Source organism: Loxodonta africana, chromosome 15, assembly GCF_030014295.1.
Source record: "Loxodonta africana isolate mLoxAfr1 chromosome 15, mLoxAfr1.hap2, whole genome shotgun sequence".
NCBI classification, from domain to species: domain Eukaryota; kingdom Metazoa; phylum Chordata; class Mammalia; order Proboscidea; family Elephantidae; genus Loxodonta; species Loxodonta africana.
Genome location: NC_087356.1, coordinates 79,297,822 through 79,320,592, shown reverse-complemented (window position 1 = coordinate 79,320,592; position 22,771 = coordinate 79,297,822). Strand labels below are relative to the sequence as shown.

At 41.3% G+C, this 22,771-nt stretch overlaps 1 protein-coding gene across 1 annotated transcript in view; it reads right to left on the bottom strand.

Moving 5' to 3' along the window:
• Positions 1 to 22,771, bottom strand: part of SMIM35 (small integral membrane protein 35) — a 98,351-nt gene that overhangs the window by 5,767 nt on the left and 69,813 nt on the right. Inside the window, exon 2 of the mRNA XM_064269006.1 lies at positions 365 to 481. Coding sequence (XP_064125076.1) covers positions 365 to 481 — 117 coding nt within the window. The remainder of the gene's footprint in view (positions 1 to 364; positions 482 to 22,771) is intronic.

The window sequence follows — 22,771 nt, the reverse complement described above, 5'->3', positions numbered from 1 at the left end:
CCCACAAGCAGGAGAACAGACACGTAAGAAGCCAGAGCAGGGGCCACCTGGGGCTGGGGCAGTCTACCCATTTTCCTTGGCCTTGGGCCCACAACATCCTCTGGAATGGACTTTTGTGGGCTTGGGGAAGAGGAAGCTAGCTCTTTGCTGAGGTAGGAGGAGCCTCCTTCCTTGCTAAAGGCCCCACTACCCCACCTCAAGTGCTCACCCACCCACTGAAGTCTTCAACCACTGCAACCACCACAGGAAATATTTTTGCATCCAGCCATGCTGGAGAGTTTACAGCCCCACCCAGCCCTGTTAACTGCTCTGCGAGTGGAGGGGCTGGGCAGTGATGCTGGCAACACAGCCAATGTTCACTCACCCTCCCAGCAGTACCCGCGCTGGTACCACTTGGCCAGGCTGTAGCCGAGGATGGACACGAGCAGCAGTGACAGCCCCACCCCAAGGATCAGGCCCAAGGTGCTGATGGAGTCCTCACCTGCAGAGACATGGCATCCTTTACCAGGCTTCCCAGACTCCCCACAATACCCTATACCTACTGATCTGCACAATGGTCCAAATTTCCTCCCCTTCCTCCCCACTGCTGATCAAAATGGCTGTTTCCTAGGAGTCCTGATCTGAGCTAGCTAATTCAGCTTACCCATCCTAAGATCTGAATGTCTGATACCTGATTTTTAGTGTTAGCTCATTCAGTATTTGGAGTTTATTAATTCAGAGTAATGCAACCAACCAACCAGTTGCAGTCAAGCCGACTTTGACTCATGGTGACCCCATGTGTGTCAGAGTAAAGCCGTGCTCCATAGGATTTTCAATGGCTGGTTTTTCAGAAGTAGATCACCAGGCCTTCTGAGGCACCTCTGGATGAACTCAAACTTCCAACATTTTGGCTGGCAGCCTAGTGCATTAACCATTTGCATGACCCAAGTACTCCAATCCAAAGTAACAGTCCTCTGATAATAGAGACAGTGTGGGACTGGGAGGCCATCCTGAAGCCACTGGCATTCTACTTATTGGAAAAGGCAACAAGGCATTCTATTTGTTGCCTGTTTGGAGATGAGCCCAGATGGTCTAGACTCAGCTGAAGCCTGGTGGTCAGGAACTGTGGCTTGGGGAGCCCCAGGGAGCAGAGGCCTGAGCATTCTAGTACCCTCCCCACAAAGTCTCCATGTGCCTAGTGTCAGGGTGTTAACCCCTGGGTGCTGTTTGCTGCTTATATTTATCAGTTTTCCCTGTTTGTGGTATGAACTGTTAGCTAAATTTGTATTTCATTTGTAAAGCCAAACAAAAAAAAAAGAGAGAGAGAAACTCTGCAGGGAGATGAACTGGGCCAGAAGCAGAAAGGGAGCATCAGATTCTAAGTAAGAGGCTGAAGGTGGGAGCACCATGGAGACAACCCACCTTTGCCAGTGAGATGCCAGGGAGTATGGAAGAATGAAATGACTCCCTGTCTACATGGCCTACTGTCTTGAGGCTCCAGGAGTGCTGCCAAAAGGCCGGGAGAGTGCAGTGGTTAGGGCACAACTTTCAGTTTGTCCATCACTAGCAAAATGTGAGACCTGGGCACGTTCCTTTACCTCACTAAACTTCCATATGCTCTTATGGGGTATGTGATTAATAGTAACTACCCATAGAGTTGTTGTGATGATTAACGAAGATGACATATGTAGAGCTTTCAGGAGAGGACCTGACACACATTAAGTGCTCGATGGATGTTAATTACATGATCATTACTGTAGTTGTTGCCATTATTATTATTAAATGGTGGGATTAAGTTTTTAAACTATTTCACAATTCTCTCACCCAAGCCTTTCACTCACCTATACCCCTTGGCCCATCTTCCCCTTAAGGTAGCCAGATTAAGGGACAAAACTACAATAGCCAAATGCAGAGAACAGAGGTGTCTCTTCCCAGTTGAAGGAGCCCTGGTGGCACAGTGGTTAAGTGCTTGGCTGCTAACAGAAAACCTAGTGGTTTGAACTTACCAGCCACTCCCCAGAAGAAAGATGTGGCAGTCTGCTTCCATAATGATTTACAGCCTTGGAAACCCTATGGGGCAGTTCTACTAGGTCCTATAGGGTTGCTATGAATTGGAATCGACTCAACAACAACAGGTTTGGTTTGGTTCTTCACAGTTGTGAGCTTCAAAAGCCTATGCCCTTAGAGAAAAGGACAAGAATCGTGGATTAGAAATGAGCGAGACTTATTCTCCTCTCCATACTAGGGGAAAAAACCTCCAGCCTGGGGCAGAGAAGGAAGACAGAGAAGAGAGATGAAGGAAAAGCACTGCTTATGAAGATGTCAGTGGGTCCCAGAGAGAAGGACTCTGCTCCAAAGTTGAGCTCAGGTGAGTCAATAGAATTCCCAGACAGAGCTGTAGGATTGGAGAGCTAGAATGAGCCCCAAGAAGAATAGTTGTATAAGATAAGAATCAGAGTATGGAGCTCCTTGGAAGATGGTGCCTTAGACCGCCTTGAAGAGATGCTGTGCCCTGTTGTGGCATGGGAGCAACCCAATGATTTCTGTGTCCCCAAGAGAGGCAGGCAAGTCACAGACCTGGAGAAGCCATACAGATGGGAACTAGGAACCCTCTGCAACACCTGCATGGCTGATCCTCAAAGGCCAGTCTGGATGGTGACCATTGCCATGAATGCCAGTGTGTGCAGATGGCACCAGGGACCATGCACCATTCTCCACTCCATAATGCCCCTGGAAAAGAGGGGAACCTAGAGCTCCAAATCAGCAAAAATTAAGATTCTGCCACCCTGACAGATTGAGACTGAAAGTAGAAATTAGGTTGTAGAAGGAACTAAGTGAAACATCTTACACACATGAGTCTGTGGGCTGAGATTTGTGCCTGCTACTTCTCTGACCATGAGCATGAAGACGATGATTGTTCACCTGAATCCATTCTCCTCAGCCCCCTTTATACCTAGGTGCCAGCTGGAATGATGATGACCAGAGTGACTTTGGAAGCCACATGCTGAAGATGGCAAAGCTGCTGTCAGACTGGGTCCTTGAATCACCATGTGGAGGAGAGCCACCACAGACGTGAATGTCGGCTTGAACTGTAGATGAGCAAGAAGGAAGCGTCTACTGTGTTTTATCCATGATAAGCTTGGGTCTGTTTGGCAAAGCACTTTAGCCTACCTGAACAATACAATCAGTAATATTATTTAACTGCCTGGGATCTTCTTTGGCTGTAAACCAGTTGCCGTTAAGTCGACTCCACTTCATGGGAGAACTATATGCCACAGGGTTTTCAGTGACTGAGTTTTGGGGAGTAGATCACCAGGACTCTCTTTTGAGACATTTCATGGTGAACTTGAACCTCCAGCTTTTTTGGTTAGCAACTGAGCACATTAACTGTTTGCACCACCCAAGGACTCTTCAGCTATCCATCCAGATAAAACGAAGAAGGGGATGACCTAGTCCTAGGCTCTGGAAAGAGAGGCTTGTGGCTGACCTCAATCCTGGAGTCCAGCACAGAGGTGAGCTATTGTCCTCAGAGCCCAGAACACAAGAACAACTTAGAGGGTGGCAGAGAGGAGCATGGAGATAGTGGGCATGGAAGCTGAAAGGTGCCTTGGGGTAGCAGTTACCACTGTAGACAAAGAGACTGGGGTTGGGGATGGAGAACTATGGAATAGCCTCATGCTAGCCCAAGCAGCTTCCAGTCATTCACAAGTACTTAACTGCACCTTCTCTATGCCAGGCTCTGTTCTAGGCACTTGTGACACAACAATAAAGAAAACAGATAAAAATTGCTGTCCTCATGGAGATAATGTTCCAGTGGAGGGAGATAGGCAATAAACAAACCAGAGAAATAAATTACATAGTATATTAGAAGGTGATACATGCTAGGGAGAAAACTAAAGCAGAGAATGGAATAGAAAGCACTGTAGGGGTAGGGAGTACAGTTTTAAATAAAGTGGCCAGGAAGGCTTCATGAAGAACGTGACAACTGAGGAGCAAAGACTGAAAAGAAGTGAGAAAAAGAACAAGCCATGTAGATACCTAGATTACAAAGGTTCTAGGCAGAGGAAGCAGCAGGTATAGCTGAGACAGGACCATGCCTAGAAGGTTCCAGGAGCACAAGGAGCCTGTGTGATGAGCAGTGGGGGCACTGCAGTAGGAGATGGGGGCCAAAAGGTAACAGGAAGCCAAATCACATGGTACTTTGAAAGTCAATGAACGGAGTTTGGTTTTCCCTCTGAGTGACACAAGGAGTCACTAGAGGATTTTGTTCAGAGAAGTGATATTATCTCATGTTTTTAAAGGATCACACTGGCTGCTGTGTTAGGAATAGACAGAATGGGGGATGAGGATGAAGAAGGGGGACCAGTCAGGAGCTTACTCCAATTATCCAAGCAAGAGCTGGTCATTGGAGGAATGTAGTACAAGGAGCTGAAAGGCCAAGGTCAGAGGAGGGGGCTCTATGTGGATGACAGAGGAGGGGAACAGTGACCCAAGGGTTCAAGTATTCAAGAGTTAGGGCAGTAAGTGACCCAGGTGTGGATGGTAATTGTTTTCGTGGTGTTTGTGAGCACTGGAGGGTTGAAGGGTTGCATCAAAGAAAAGTCTGCACAGGAACAGAAAGTACCAGGAGGGAAGCAGCAACAGGGAAACCCCAGGCCTTCCTGAGATGCGGCCAGCAAGGGAAGGAGCTGCATCTCTCTTTTGTCTACTGTTTTGTCCCCACCTCCCCACTCCCAACGGTGCCTCCTGGCTTAGGAGTCTTACAAAACATTTAATTACTCTACTTTAACTCTTTCTTTCTAAGGTGCTCCTTTAACTAATATCGTTTATGTATTCTTCTTTTTTATACTTCTAAATTTTGCTATAAAGTATGTCATGCATACAAAAAGTGCATAGAAAACATGAACATCCATGTGCCTACAACAAATATTCAAAGAATTCTAAAGTTCTGCCCCTTTTGCTTATAAAGTATTTCAATTTCAAAGGAGCCTTTCCCAATCTCTCCTTCTAAATAACTACTCTCCAAAAATTGGTATTTATCTTCCCTATGTAGATTTTTTTAAGCTGTATTATATGCGGGGGTGTGTGTGAACATATATATGACATTGTTTTTGCATGTTTTCAAGCTTTATAAAGATGATACTAGGACTACTTCCACTTCCTGACCAGATTTACTCTCCCACCTTAGACAATTAGAAAACCAGACAAAATATGTCAAACAATGGACACTAGGTGGTATAGGTCAGTGGGCCCTGAGAGAAGGAAATTAAAATACAGTGTGCTCCGTGATTGCCCAGTTTACTGCCTAGAGTGAGTTTCCAAGTCACAGTACAGGAAGTGAGATCCCAAAGAGAACCCAACAGTCTAAGTTGAGGAGACAAAATTTGGAATTTGGGAAGGCCATGACAACTGGAATTTAGGAGACAAACCACCAGAGAGAGAGTTCCGGAGATCTGCATATGGCCTCCTGGAGTTTTTGGCTGTGGCTTGTCTTTTAACTTTGCTTATGGTGTCTTTTTTTAGCGGATTTTTTTCTTTTACTTTAGTTAAATTTATACATATTTGTGATTTTTTTTAGGTCTTATTTACTTGGAAGCAGATACTGGTGATGGCTGTACAACATCGTGAATGTAATTAATGTCACTGAATTGTACACTTTAAAATGGCTGAAATGGCAAATGTTTTGTTATGTATATTTCACCACAATAAAAAAAAAAATTTAAATCTTATCTAAGATATCCACCGCTACTTACACACTCCTTAATTTTCTTCTAAAATTTTAACATTTTGTTTTTTGCAGTTAGGTCTTTATTCTACCTGGAATTCATGTTTGCATATACTATAATATATATATATATATATATATAAATAAATAAAAATATATATATATATAGGTAGGTGTAAAAATGGCATGGCAGAGACATCGGGCTGCCTCTAACTTCAGAGGGAGAGGGGGAGAATCACCATCAGCATCACCCCAGAGCTGATTCCTAGGAGGTGGAGGTCAAACATACCTCTACCTTCCAACATTTTCTAACAATTCTGACACCAGCCATCACTCCCACAGCACACTCTACTTCTCTTCTGGGTTTGATAATTCATTGCAATGGCCACACAGACTCACAAACCATACTCATGTTAGGGAAGTACCAGGTTACAAGTTGGGATCAGGATCAAGCAGCATGTAGGCAAAGTCTCTCTTCTTCAGTGCAGGACAGCTCTCTCAGCAACTCTCCACTCTCTGAGTCCAGGCTCCTCCCATACCCCTCAGGATAGGCCTCCTGTCTTGGCCTTCAGCCTTCAGCCTGACCTCTGCCCTGCTTGGACAAATGTTACAAACCTCTTTAACTCTGCGAATAAGTGCCTGGAGGCACTCCACTCCTCCAGTAAGCTATGGGCCCAAACGCACTCAGTTCTGTCACTCCACTCAGTGGATCAGCGAGCCTACCTCTGCCAAGTGCCTGAAGGCACCCCACTCCACCAGCAAGCATCCTGCCCAAAGGGGCACAGCTTTCTCACTCTATGGGTCAATATGTCCACCGTAGCCACCTTGCTCTTGTGGCGGTCTCGTGGTTCTGCTGCTGTTGGACTCTGCTGTGCTTGCCACCGATTCTCTAGATCTCCAGTGTTACAGCTCTCTCTGTCTCCTGAATCTAGAAGGTTCTCAGTGCAGGGACCCTGAGTCCAAAGGACATGCTGCACTCCTGTCTTCTTCTCGGTGGTAGTGAGGTCTCCTTCTTCATTTCTGGGATTGGCTCCCTTTAACCCCAGTAGATTTTCACTGGCCAATTTTTTTTTTTTTTTTTCAGAACTAGACCACTAAGTCCTTCTTCCTAGTCTGTCTTAGTCTGGAAGCTCTGCTGGAACCTGTCCACCGTAGGTGACCCTGCTAGTATCTGAAATACTGGTGGCATAGCTTCTGGCATCACAGCAACACACAAGCCGCCACAGTACACTATAACTGATAGACACGTGGTGGATACCCTGTCAGTGATAGAATAATAATCCATATGCCTACAAAGAAGACCAGTTAAAAGACTATTATTCAAATTTACGTATCGATCACCAATGCCAAAGAAGAGGATATTGAAGATTTTTACCAACTTCCGCAGTCTGAAATTGATCAAACATGCAATCAAGGTGCATTGATAGTTACTGGTGATTGGAACGCGAAAGTTGTAAATAAAATATTGGTGGTTGGAAAATACGGCCTTGGTGATAGAAACGATGCTGGGGAAAGCATGATAGAATTTTGCAAGACCAATGACTTATTCATTACAAATACCTTTTTTTAACAACATAAACAGCAACTATTCAGGTGGACCTCATGGGATGGAAAAAACAGGGATCAAGTCCACTACATCTGTGGAGAGGATGGAAAAACTCAATATGATCAGTGAGAACAAGGCCAGGGGCTGATTATGGAACAGACCATTGTTGTTCATATGCAAATTCAGTTGAAGCTGAAGAAAATTAAAACAAGTCCACAGGAGCTAAAGCGCAACCCTCAATATATCCCACCTGAATTTAGAGACCATCTCAAGAATAGATTTGATGCATTGGACACTAATGACCGAAGACCAGATGAGTTGTGGAATGACATCAAAGACATAATACGTGAAGAAGGCAAGAGGTCATTAAAAAGACAGGAAAGAAAAAAGGAGCAAAACGGATGTCAGAAGAGACCCTGAAACTTGCTCTTGATTGTTGAGTAGCTAAAGCAAAAGGAAGACATGATGAAGTAAAAGAGCTGAACAGAAGATTTCAAAGGGTGGCTTGAGAAGGCAAAGTAAAGTATTATAATGAAGTGTGCAAAGACCTGGAGATAGAAAACCAGAATGGAAGAATATGCTCAGCATTTCTCAAGCTCAAAGAACTAAAGAAAAAATTCAAGCCTCGAGTTGCAATATTGAAGGATTCTATGGGCAAAATATTGAATGACGCATCATAAGAAGATGGAAGGAATACACAGAATCACTGTACCAAGAAGAACTGGTCAACATTCAACCATTTCAGGAGGTAGATATGATCAAGAACCAATGGTGCTGAAGGAAGAATTCCAAGCTGCACTGAAGGCATTGGCAAAAAACAAAGCTTCAGGAATTGACAGAATACCAATTGAGATGTTTTAAGGAACTGATGCAGCGCTGGAGATGCTCACTCATCTATGCCAAGAAATTTGAAAAAACAACTACCTGGTCAACCAAATGGAAGAGATCCATATTTGTGCCCATTCCAAAGAAAGGTGAACCAGTAGAATGCGGAAATTATCAAACAATATTGTTAATGTCATGTGCAAGTAAAAATTTGTTGAAGATAATTCAAAAACACTTGCAGCAGTACATCGACAGAGAACTACCAGAAAGTCAAGCCAGATTAGAAGAGGATGTGGAATGAGGAATATCTTTGCTGATGCCAGGTGGATCTTGGCTGAAAGCAGAGAATACCAGAAAGATGCTTAACTATGTTTTATTGACTATGCAAAGGCATCCGACTATGTGGATCATAACAAATTATGGATAACATTGCAAAGAACGGGAATTCCAGAACACTTAATTGTACTCATGTGGAACCTGTGCATAGACCAAGAGGCAGTTGTTCAAACAGAACAAGGGGATACTGTGTGATTTAAAATCAGGAAAGGTGTGTATCAGGGTTGTATTCTTTCACCATATTTATTCAATCTATATGCTGAGCAAATAATCCAGAAACTGGACTATATGAAGAAAAATGTGGCATCAGAATTGGAGGAAGACTCATTAGCAACATGTGACATGCAGATGACACAACCTCGCTTAGTGAAAGTGAAGAAGACTTGAAACACTTGCTGATGAAAATCAAAGACTACAGCCTTCAGTATGGATTACACCTCAACATAAAGAAAACAAAAATTCTTACAACTCGACCAATAAGCAACCTCATAATAGAGAAAACATTGAAGTTGTCAAGGATTTCATTTTACTTGGAACCACAATTAAAGTCCACGGAAACAGTAGTCGAGAAATCAAATGACATGTTGCATTGGGCAAATCTGCTGCAAAAGACCTCTTTAAAGTGTTAAAAAGCAAAGATGTCACTTTGAGGACTAAGGTGGGCTTGACCCAAGCCATGATATTTTCAATCACCTCATATGCATGTGAAAGCTAGACGATGAATAAAGAAGACTGAAGAACTGATGGCTTTGAATTATGGTGTTGGCAAAGAATATTGAGTATACCATGGACTGCCAGAAGAATGAACAAGCCTGTCATGGAAGGAATACAGCCAGAATGCTCCTTGGAAGCAAAGATGGCAAGATTTCGTCTCCTGTACTTTGGACATGTTATCAAGAGGGATCAGTCCCTGGAGAAGGACATCACGCTTAGTAAAGTAGAGGGTCAGCGTAAAAGAGGAAGACCCCCAACAAGGTGGATTGACACAGTGGCTGCAACAATGAGCTCAAACATAGCAATGATTGTGAGGATGGTGCAGGGCCAGGCAGTGTTTCGTTCTGTTGTACATAAGGTTGCTATGAGTCAGAACCTACTCGATGGCACATAACGACAACAACAACAAGCCTAGTGGAGAGGCAAAACTGATCAGTCCCCTCATTAGGGATCCATACACCTTATTTGTATAGTTCCACCCCTGCAAGGGTTCCATGTACCTTATTTGCATTATTAGGCTGCCCAATCCTTTTGGTGGGCCACAAGAACCTTATTTGCATAGTCCCACCCAATCATCTTAGTGTGAGTAACAAAGACCATAGCTAGTAGGGCTGTATTAAGTAATTTGCTAGCTATGGTCTTTGCTACTCACACTAAGATGATTATTACTCATACTAAGATACATACTACAATAGGGTAGATCCTAATCCAATGAGTGGTGTCTTTATAACAGAGAAGGGACACAGACACAGACACAAAGGGAAGACAGCCACGTGAAGACAGAGGCATGGATTGGAATACTCTACAATCCAAGGAATGCCAAGGATCACTGGTCATCACCAGAAGCTAGGAGGGAAGTATGGAACAGATTTATCTGTCAGAGCCCTCAGAAGGAATCAACACAGATGATACCTTGATTTCAGACTCACGGCCTCCAGAACTGTAAGACAATAATTTCTGTTCTTATAGGCCACCCAATTTGTGGTACTTTATTACAGGAGCCCTAGGAAACTAATATACTACCATATAGTGTTGCTGCTATTGTGACTGGGAGCTTGTTTATGGGCATGGATTTTAAATCTATTGACATTGCTGAAATATTTTTTTATTATAATAATTTATCTGTGGTCTCTCTTAGAAATGTAGAATATCATATTGTCTGCAAATAAAAACAAGTGGTCTTTTACTTTCATGTCTAAATTTATTCATTTATTTTGTCTTATTGTATTGGTTAGGATTTCCAGTATAATGCACTTTAATAGATATGTATTTAATGCTCTAAATTTACCTCTAAGTATTATTTTAGCTTCATTTTGTAAGGTTTGATATGTAACATTTTTACCTTTGTTGGATCTAAATGTTTTGTAATTTTCACTAAGATTTCCTCTTTAACCTATGAGTTATTTGGCAGTTCTTTTTAATTTCTAAACACATGGGGTGAAGTGTTTGGCTGTCTCTTTACTCTTTATTAAGACAGAAGTCAGTTACGGTGTATGGCAGATGCCCTTTATAGGAGAAGTAGAGAGTAACAGTTAAATTAACTTCACTAATGGCTCATTTTTTTCATCTAATTCATGAAGTCAGTGTAAAGCTGTTGGAAGTTCATTCTGTAGAAGTTAAAACATCAGAAATTATTGTGAATCCTGCTGAAAATTCAGTTTAAAACTTCAGCATTAACAATAAAATTGTTTTTACATTTTTCATCCTCTCATCACTCTGGGCTTCAGTCTCGGGTATTTTTTTCTGGCCTATCTTCTAGCTGACTAATTCTTTCTTCAGCTGTTTCTAATCTGCTATTAAGACCATCCTTTGGGTTGTTTCCTTAATTTCAGTTATTGTGTTTCTCGTTTCTAAAATTTCTATTTAATTCTTTTTTATATTCTCAATTCTCTGTAAAAATATTCCATCATATTATTTCATTTCAGATTATTTGCTATACCTCTTTCCTTTTTTATTGATTGTTTTGGGATTTACAAATGTGTCTTTAACTTACAATGGCCGCACGTAAGCTAAAAGTAAAAGGATAAATAAAGATGTGACTTGTAAAAGCTAATTCTAAGAAGTCTGTACTGGCTTTATGTATATCAGATGAAGTAGGTTTCAGAAGACATATTACGAAGGACAACCAAGAACATTTCATAATAATAAAAGTGCCAATTCATTAAGAGGACATAACAATCTTAAATGTGTATGCATCTAATTGCACAACTTCAGAATACAAGAAGGAAAAATAGGGAACTGAACGGAAAACTAAACAAGTCCACAATTATCACTAGGGAAGTCAACTTTTCTCACAGTAATCAAGAAGGTGGGAAATCAGTAAGGATATAGAAGACATGAACAACACTATCAGCCACCTTGACCCGGAAAGCAATTATAGAACCCTACACCCAATATCTGCTGGATACAAATTCTTTTCAAGTACGCATAGAGCATTCATTAAAATAGACTACATACAAGTCCATAAAACATGTTTTAATATACTTTAAAAAGATTGAAATCATACAGAGTAGGTTCCATAACCACGGAATTATATTAGAAATCAAAACAAAAAGATATCTGGAAATTTTCAAAATATTTGAAAATGAAGCAACTCATTTTTAAATACCCCATGGATAAAAGAAGACATGATAAGAGAATTTAGAAAATATTTAGAACTGAATAATATTGAAAACACAGTATGTCAAAAATTATGTGTAAAAGACAGGCAGGGGAGACCAAGGCAGCTAGAGTTGGCAGGACAGAGGTGATAGTTGCACATAGCGAGAACCCCGGAGATATGCAAAGGGTCTTCTCAAGCATTCAGCAGAGTACAGATCAAAGCACTTGTATAAAGAAACTATGTGAGGCCAGAGAGAATTATCTGAAAGATTCAGGGGGAACAGTACCCAGCATTTACACAGTGCTGAGAATAGTACCTGTTCCAATAAGCCAGACTGGAAAAACTCTTGATTCATAGGATATTGGGTAGAAAACTCAGGAAGGTCTTGCCTCAGTAATGGGGAATAATTAGCCCTAGGCTGAGCATCACTCTGGATTCACCTAACAAATCATAAAATCAAGACTGGAAGGAATCAAACTGTTTCCAAGCAACTTAACTGCTTCCCAGACTATTTGTAGGAGTACAAAAATATCCACCATTCAACAAGATAAAATTCACAATGCCTGGCATCTAATCAAAGATTACCAAATACACAAAAATGCAGGGAAACGTGATTCATAATGAAGAGAATGATTAGACAATTGAAACTAATCTATCTACTCCAGAACTGACAATAATGTTAGAATTAGCAAACAATGACATTAAAATAGTATTGTAACTGTATTTCATATGTTCAAAAAGGTATTGAAGATATAAAAACACCCAAATCATATTTCTAGAGATAAAAACTACAATGTCTGAGATTAAAAAAAACATTGGATGGGATTAACAGCAGATTAGACATTACAGAAGAAAAACGGTAGTGCACTTGAAGACATAGCAATAGAAGCTAGGCAAAATGGAAAAAAAAAAAAGAATAATAAAACAAATGAAAAGAACATCAGTGATCTGTACAACTTTGGGCAGCCTATTCTATGTGCAATTGGAGTCCTCAAGGAAGAAAAGGAGGAAAGGACAGAAAAAATATTTGAGGAAATAATAACAAAAAATTTTCCAAACTTGAAGAACCTGTCTAGCTATTTGTTCAAACAATCCATTTCCATCCCTATGAGGAATTCTGGTGCCCATGGTCAATATAGTAATTTATTTTCTTCCTTATTACATCAAGGAAAGCCTAGGCTGTCCTTAGGAAGTGAAGGACTACACTTCCTTTGAACCAGCCTTCCGTAGGAATCACTCTTCAGCTAGGGTATAAGTTGTAAAAAACGCAGTTCAAGATTATGGTCTCTGGTAAGTGCCTTGGGTCTATGCTTTCTGCATTGCTTGTAGAGGGTGTTATGGATTGAATTATGAGCCAAAAAAATATGTGTTATAAATCCTAACCCCTATTCTTGTGGAGGAGCCCTCGTGGTGCAGTTGTTAAGAGCTGTGGCTGCAAACCAAAAGGTCAGCAGTTTCAATACACCAACTGCTCCTGGGAAACCCTATGGGGCAGTTCTACTCTGCCCTATAGGGTCATTATGAATTGGAATAGACCAACAGGTTTGGTTTGGTTTTGATATAGTTGTGAATGTAGTCTCATTTGGGAATAGGGTTTTCCTTGTTATGTTAATGAGACCATATTAGTACAGGGTGTGTGTTTAAGCCAATCATGTTTGAGATATAAAATAAGTAGATTAAGCACAGAGAAGCAAGCAGAGATAGGGAAGGATAGATGCCATGCCACGTGAAGATCACCAAGGAGCCAAGGAACAGAAGCTGAAGGGAGACAAAGACCTGCCCCCAGAACTGACATACAGAAAAAGCCTTCCCTTAGAGCCAATGCCCTGAATTTGGACTTCTAGCCTCATAAACTTTGAAGAAATAAATTTCTGTTTGCTAAAGCCACCCACTTTGTGGTATTTTTGTTATAGCAGCACTAGATAACTGAGACAGAGAGTAAAGCCGAATACTTTAGAAATAAAATAGCAGATGAGTGTGAGTGTATGTGTATGTACGTTTCTTAAGAAAAATTTTGTTTCTCAACAGTGCCTGTGCTAAGATGAACCAACATTGAATCTTCTGGCACAGACAGAGTTTGTCTCAGAAACAGTTCTAGAATATCTCTAGTACATTGTTGTTATTGTTAGGTGCCATCGAATCAGTTCCGACTCATAGCAACCCTATAGGACAGAGTAGAACTGCCCCATAGGGTTTCCAAGGAGTGGCTGGTAGAGCTAAACTGCTGACCTTTTGGTTTGCAGCCATAGCTCTTAACCACTGCACTGCCAGAGCTCCATCTCTAAAATAGGAATAATTAAAGATGATTTTTGTTTTGAAAGCATCCCAAGCATGTGTTATCATGAGGCTCCCACTGGAACATCTGGTTTTAGCAAAATCAGTCCTGGTGATTCTACTAGGGTAAATTATTTGCTTGATGAACTTATTTACTCTAATTATTGGCCAAAATAATGTGAACATCAGATGAACCCATAAACAGAGAATCCTTTCCCGGGATTTTATACAAGGATATAATATCCTGCCAGCTCTGTTACATTCCAATAAAATGCTGGTTTAATATAAGTCTAAGTAATCAAGAATTTATGGTAAACTGGTAAACTTAATAATAGCTATTTTCTCTCCACAAAATTCAAGGCTAATGAAGGGTCAATAAAAACAACATTGGTCCCAACGATGGAGCTATAGGTGAAAGTTCTCTCAGGTTTTTCAAATAGGTTGCCAGATATGTGAGTCAAAAAATCTACCACCACTATAAAATCTAAATGATAAAGATCATGGAAGAAAAAATAGGGACTATGCTAGGAGTCCTAATACATGGCATAAAGAGTATACGAAACATTACTAACAAAGCGTAAACACCCGAAGAGAAACTAGATAACTGGGAGCTCCTAAAAATCAAACACCTATGCTCATCCAAAGACTTCACCAAAAGAGTGAAAAGGTTACCTACAGACTGGGAAAAAGTTTTTAGCTATAACATTTCCGATTAGTGCCTGATCTCTAAAATATACATGATAATGCAAAAACTCAACTACAAAAAGACAAATAACCCAATTAAAAAATGGGCAAAAGATATTAACAGGCACTTCACTAAAGAAGACATTCAGGTAACTAACAGATACATGAGGAAATGCTCATGATCATTAGCCATTAGAGAAATGCAAATCAAAACTACAATGAAATTCCAGCTCACGCCAACAAAATCCAACAAGGATGGCATTAATCCAAAAAACACAAAATAATAAATGTTGGGGAGGTTGTGGAGAGACTGGAACATTTATACACTGCTGGTGGGAATGTTGGTGGTGGTGGGATGGGAATGTAAAATGTTACAACTACTTTGGAAATCAATTTGGTACTTCCTTAAAAAGCTGGAAATAGAACTACCATACAATCCAGCAATCCCACTCCTTGGAATATATCCTAGAGAAATAAGACCCTTTACAAGAACAGGTATATATGCACACCCACGTTCACTGCAGCCCTGTTTACAGTAGCAAAAAGATGGAAGCAACCAAGGTGCCCATCAATGGATGAATGGATAAATAAATTATGGTATATTCACACAATGGAATACTGCGCATCGATAAAGAACAATAATGAATCTGTGAAATATTTCATAACATGGAGGAATCTGGAAGGCATTATGCTGAGTGAAATTAGTCAGTTGCGAAAGGACAAATACTGTATGAGACCACTACTATAAGAACTCAAGACATGGTTTAAACAGAGAAGAAAATATTCTTTGATGGTTATGAGAGTGAGGAGGGAGGGAGGGAGAGGGGTACTAGCCAATTAGATAGTAGACAAGAACTATTTTAGGTGAAAGGAAAGACAACACACAATACAGGAGAGGTCAGCACAACTGGACTAAACCAAAAGCAAAGAAGTTTCCTGAATAAACTGAATGCTTCAAAGGCCAGCATAGCAGGGGCAGGGGTTTTGGGACCATGGTTTTCAGGGGACATCTAGGTCAATTGGCATAATAAAATCTATTAAGAAAACCTTTTGCATCTCACTTTTGCAAGTGGCATCTGGGGTCTTAAACGCTATCTAAGACACATCAATTGGTTTCAACCCACCTGAAGCAAAGGAGAATGAAGAACACCAAAGACACAAGATAATTATGACCCCAAGAGACAGAAAGGGCCACATATATCATAGACCACATCAGCCTGAGACCAGAAGAACTAGATGGTGCCCAGGTACAACTGATGACTGCTCTGACAGGGAACACAACAGAGAACCGCTGATGGAGCAGGAGAACAGTGGGATGCAGACCTCAAATTCTCATAAAAAGACCAGACTTGATGGTCTGACTGAGACTAGAAGGACCCTGGAGGTCATGGTCCCCAGACCTTCTGTTAGCCCAAGACAGGAACCACCCCCAAAGCCAACTCTTCAGACAGGGGTTAGACTGGACTATGGGATAGAAAATGATACTGGTGAAGAGTGAGTTTCTTGGCTCAAGTAGACACATGAGACTATGTGGGCAGCTCCTGCCTGGAGGGAAAATGAGAGGGCAGAGGGGCTCAGAAGCTGACCAAATGGACATGAAAATAGAGAGTGGAAAGGAGGAGCGTGCTGTCTCATTAGGAGGAGAGCAACTAGGACTACATAGCAAAAAAAAAAAAAAAAAGAGACTGACTTGATTTGTACACTTTCATTTAAAGCACAATAAAAAATTTTAAAAAATAATCCACCACCACCCTTTTTTTCTTTTGCTTAAGTTAGTTTTACTTTTTTAGGGTGTGATATTATTGCCACCATTTTACAGTTAAGGGAACTGGAGCGCATAGAAGTTAAATGACGGCCTGAATTCACAGAACTGTGTACGCCAGAGCCTCAGTAAGAATCCAGTTATCTCTGGCTCCAAAGCCCATGCCCTTTCCACTATCTTTTGTTGCTTAAAGTGACCTGCTCTGTAAAATTATTAGACATAAATAAAATAAATTTTAGAATGTATCTGCCAAAACTACATTACTTTTAGAACAGTTTATATGAAGCTTCTTTATGTCATTAGTTAGATGATAATATCAACTGATTACTGAAGTTACTCCTAATTCAATAAGCCCATTGCTATCAGCTTGTAAAAGGCTTATACTCTCAGTATCTACAACATAGAGATACATTTATACTTTTCAAAAGCAATTTCAAATCATTAAGATGATTGTTAAAAACGAGGTTAATATAAAATGGAGTTCTGTGTTCTACCACTCACAGTCATTTGGCCTAGAAGGAGCCATTTCTCCCAACCCTTGCTCTTGCCATTAAAATGCAGATTTTATGTATAAATCAGCAGTCACATAATCAATGGCTAGTGAAGAGTCAATAAAACTGCAACATTTTATTATTCCTGATCCCCCAAGGGATCATAGGGCTCTAGGAGAAGATAGTCAATCAAGACAACCCTTTTATATCCCCATCTCCTCCCTGCTTCACCACTTCTCCTGAGACATGCTGATTGGGCCAAGTTTACTAGTGGGCAGGGTCAATGTCTGTTAAGTGGTTATAGTCATGGCCCTTCTATTCGGCTTCCTCCTTCTGTATGACTGGAACAGTAAGGGAACCAGCCCAGACACCATACTCTCCTCTCATGTATGCTCAGACACTATCATTACAACAGCCCCCACCCCTGCAGAACAGGGGGTGGTGAGATTTAGGATTTGGGTCTGGGCTAAAAAAGAGAAAAACTGCCCTGAAATTCTTCAGCCTTAGTTATTGCTCCAGCCAAGTTTATAAGACAGGTTTGTGGGGATATGGGACATGCCCTACGATATAATGTGATTTTATTTTTCCTTCACATTTGCCCCCTGTGTCTTTATATACGCTCTCAGAGATCTTGTGAAGTCTACAGTCAGATATCAGTATTCCCGAGTCTGGCCAAAATACCATCCTAATTCCATTAAAACCCCTTAAAGAAAAAAAAAAAAAGCACAAACCAAACCCTGCACTTGTCCTTATGTAAAATATTGCCCTAGCAAACCCAAATCTTAAGTCTGTAAAGAAGAAGAAGATTGGCATAAAGTTTACTTAGAATAGTGGAGTAGAAACAGGAGAAGGCAGAAGAGCAAAAGAAGAGTCTGAGGACAAAGTAAAGAGGTAAGGTGGTTGGCTGGAGAAGGAGAGAGAAGAGGGAATTGAGGAGGAGTTGTTAGTGGGTATACAGTTTGTGTGTGATAGTAACTTCCCTTTTAAAAAAATTGAATTGAGATGCAGGATAATACAGTCAGTCATCACTCACAACTTATCAGAACAAATAGAATGTCTGGACTGAGCCACCTCAATAAATGGTATAGCAATCACACAAGCAAAATGTAGCATAAGTGAATAGATACAGCAGAATATAAAGAAGGGACAAACATCCCAGCCTAGAATAAAGCATTACTCAAAGAATAGGAGAAAATTCCTTAAGATCGCCTTACTGTCTAGAACTACTTAATAAAAAACATGCTGTAACACAAGGAAAGTTTGAGGATGTGGGGCCAAGATGATAAAATAGGCAGATGCTTCCTGTCGTACCTCTTAGGACAAAGACCCAAAAACAACAAGTGAATCGATTATACATGACAACCTAGGAACCCTAATTATCAAAGACAAAGCTGAAGAATCGGACTGAGCAGCAGGTAGAAGGAGAGACAATTGCAGTGAAGAAGTACAGATTGTGAGATTGCCAGCACTCTGCTAGCTGAGGCTGCACAGTGCACAAGGGCTGAGGCAAGTGCAACGTCCAAAGGCAAGCCCCATCGCATTGGGTGCAGCCAAGCAGCAAACTAAGCAGAACCAAGTAGGAGCGACCATCAGACCTGCGAAAGTTAAGTGCAAGCTTCTAACCTACCACATGCAGGGACAAAATAACCCCGCTCCTTCCCAGAGTTTTGCAGTGGAGAAGTGCTTCCTTCCCCTCACCCACCCCGCACCATGCTCTGCTCTGACACCTGTCCGGTAGTATTCAACAGCTGCCATGCCCCCTAAGCCAGGAACTTAGGACTCGCAGCAACCATACCTGTCTCAGGGCTTTAACAAACATCACAGCCCCTAAGCTGAGAACTCAGGGCCAGTTGGGAGGACTTTTCCCTTTGCTCAGCTACTGGTATAACGGGTCCACAGACTTGCAGTGCCCTTCACCCCTGCCTATACCTGTGCAGGCCAATTCAAAACTGCATGCCTTCATTAGCATAAAGCAGCAGGGCATACACCTGAAGCCCCTTTTCAACTGCAGCAGCCAAGGGGGAGCTACAGATTTGTGACATTTGACACTGCTCTGCCCCTTAAACAGGGTCCTCACCCACACACACCAGGGGCCTGAGGGCTGGCAGTACCACCCATTCCATCTAACCTCCCACCTCAGGGGTCTGAGAACAAGTGGTGCCTCCCAGTCCCTCCAGCCACCACTCTGGGGTACAGGGACATGCCCTCCACCCAGGCACCCAGGGGCAGCCATCAGCCCCCTGCCTTGCTCCACACAGAGTCCCCTACAGCAGCCAGATACTTGCACCTGCTCTGAACACCCTTATGCAGCCCTGCCCACCTAGGACTGTACATGAGAGTCTGCACCACACACTCAGTGACTGATGACCCTGATACCTGTGCTGTACCCACACAAGAGAAGTGAACAGGCTCCTGAGCTCACATATCTAGTGGCTCCTGTGACCATTTGGAGACAGGAGATGGGAGCTTCAAAGATGCCAATAACCAAAGCAGCTCACATGCCCAGGCTACGTGGCCATATAAAAAGGAAAAGCTAGGTCACAGTAAACAAGCATACAATAAATAAATATAATAACTTATTGATGCCTCGGAGATAACAGTCTATTTCAAATCACATAAAGAAGCAGGTCAAGATGGCTCTACCAAGTGACCAAAATAAAGAATCAGGAAACTTTCCAGAAGAAGGTAAAGTAATGGAACTACCTGAGATAGAATTCAAAGGACTAATATACAGAGCTCTTCAAGAGATCCGGAAGGAGATCAGGCAAAACTCAGACCAATCCAAGGAACACACAGACAAAGCAAGAGAAGAATTCAGGAAAACAATAGAAGAACAAAATGACAAGATTAGTAGGCTGATAGAATCCACACAGAGCCAGCAACTAGAAATCCAAAAGATTAACAATAAAATTTCAGAATGAGACAACTCAATAGAAGGTCACAGGAGCAGAATTGAGGAAATGGAAGTCGGGATTAGTGAGGCTGAAGATAAATCCTTTGATGCCAATTTATTTGAGGAAAAATCAGAAAAAAAAAATTGTAAAAAATGAAGGAAAGCTGAGAATTTTGTGGGATACTACCAAGAGGAAAAACCTGTGAGTAACTGGAGTACCAGAACAGAGAGGAATAACCGAAAACACAGAGAGAATTGTTGAGGATTTGCTGGCAGAAAAATTCCCTGATATCATGAAAGATGAGAAGATATCTATTCAAGAAGCTCAATGAACCCCATATAGGGTAGATCCCAAAAGAAAGTCACCAAGACATATCATAATCAAACTTGCCCAAAACAGAGATAGAATCTTGACATTGGCTAGAGGTAAATGAAAAGTCACCTACAAAGAAAAACCAGTAAGACTTATCTCTGACTAGTCAGCAGAAACCACGCAGGCAAGAAGACAATGGAATGACATATACAAAGCATTGAAGGAAAAAAAATTCCAGCCAAGAATTATATATCCAGTGAAACTGTCTCTCAAATACGATGGCAAAATTAGGTCATTTCCAGATAAACAGAAGTTAAGGGAATTTCCAAACCAAAGTTACAGGAAATGTTAAAGGGAGCCCTCCAAGTAGAGAACCAGCAATTTCAGACAACAATCCAAGACTAGAACACAGGACAGATCAACCGGTTATCAACCCAGATAGGGAAGCTGGAAAAACAAATCAAAGGCAAAAGACTGAAAATAGGGAACTGGAGACATCCATATGTAAATGATCCCAATGTCAAAACAGAAAAGAAGGACTAAACAGTGTACTCATAGAACTTCCATATGAAGAAGTGGAGGCAATATCAAGAAATAAAAGACTGGTTTAAACTTAGAAAAATAAAGGTAAATTTCAAGGTAACCACAAAGGAAGCTAACAAACCTACCCATCAAAAGAAAATAAAGACTCAGCAAACACAAAATTAACAATAATGAGAAAGATGAAAATAAAACACGTAAAGAAAAAGAACTCAGCACAGAAAATTAAGTGGAACAGAGAAACTGTCAACGTCACACACACACAAAAAACACATCAAAGTGACAGCAGTAAACTCATACCTGTCGATAATGACACTGAACGTAAATGTTCTAAATGTACCAGTAAAGAGACCGAGAGTGGCAGAAAGGACTAAAACACATGATCTGTCTACGCGCAGTCTACAACAGACACGCTCCTTAGACGCAAAGACACAAACGAACTCAAATTCAAAGGATGGAAAAAAAATATATCAAGCAGAACAAGGAAAGTTTACAGGAAAAGAAAGAGTAAAGAAACAAATTGAAATGGAATTGTCACAGATTGAATCATGTCCCCCAAAAATATGTGTCAACTTGGTGAGGCCATGATTCCCAGTTTTGTGTAGTTGTCCTCCATTTTGTGATTGACGTAATTTTCCTATGTGTTGTAAATCCTAATCTCTGCCTGTGGTTAATGAGGCAAGATTAGATTATGTTAAAGAGGATTAGGGTGGAATGTAACACCCTTGCTCAGGTCACATCCTTGATCCAATGTACAAAGAGTTTCCCTGGGGTGTGGCCTGCGTCACTTTTTATCTTACAAGAGATAAAAGGAAATGGAGGCAAACAGGAAGATGGGAAACTCATACCACCAACCCTGGGAGCTGAGCGTGTGCTTTGGACCTGAGTTTCCTGCACAGAGAAGTTCCTAGACTAAGGGAAGATTGATGACAAGGATCTTCCTGTAGGACCAACAGAGAAAGGAAGACTTCCCCTGGAGATGACATGATGACGCCCTGAATTTGGACTTCTAGCCTGCTAGACTGTGAGAGAATAAACTTGTTTGTTGAAGCCATCCACTTGTGGTATTTCTGTTACAGCAGCACTAGATGACTAAGGAATGATGGAATAGAAGTAGAATAGAATAAATAGAAATAGCAAGGAATAAAATAAAATAGACAATATTAAAAACTAAATTACAGACATAGGGGAAAAGTTTGAGATAAGCACAGGATGGGAAAGAAAAACAAGAGTAATTAAAGCAATTAAAGAAAAGGTTAATAGTTATGAAAGACAAATATAACACAAGGAAAATTGGTAACCCTGAGGAAGAATAGCCAAAAAATTAAATAAAACATGTTTTCAAAGGTTTAATTTGAAATTTCCCCCAAAATGAGGGGAAAACAGAATCTGCAGACTAAGTGTGTGCCAGGTTCTAGGAAAATTTGATTCCGAGTAGTCAATATACCTAGACATATCCTAGTTAAGGTGCTTATTAAGTTATTGATAAGTTATAGTTATTAAATTATTGTTTCTCAACTTCAAGCCCACTCTTTGTCTTTGGCTTTGTGATGCTGCAGCTGGGACTCTGCAGACCACTTTTCTAATTTGCGGGATGGGGGAGGTTCACCAACAGGAGGCAACAGAGGGAGGCCACAAGGCTGGAGGATAAAGAAGAGACTTACTCCTTCCTGCCTGCTTCCTGTTGTCTACTTTGGGTTTCCTGTCACTGTCAGCATCACCGAGCAATTCTTCTGTTTCACCCAAGCTGTTTCTCCTAGAAGTAGTTGAATCTAGTTTGCAGTTTTTCCAAATTTCCAGAACCAGTCTTATCCCTCTTCTATCCTCCACCTCAGAAACACCATCACCAGCCCATTGTGATCCATAGGGTCTTCACTGGCTGATTTTCAGAAGTAGGCTGCCAGGTCTTTCTTCCTAGTCCGCCTTAGTCTGAAGGTCCACTGGAACCCGTTCAGCATGATAACAACACACAAGACTCCACTGACAAACAGGTGGTGCCGCATATGAGGTGCATTGGCCAGGAATCAAACCCAGGTCTCCCATGGAAGGCACAACTTCTACCCCTGAGCCACCATTGCCCTCTAAAT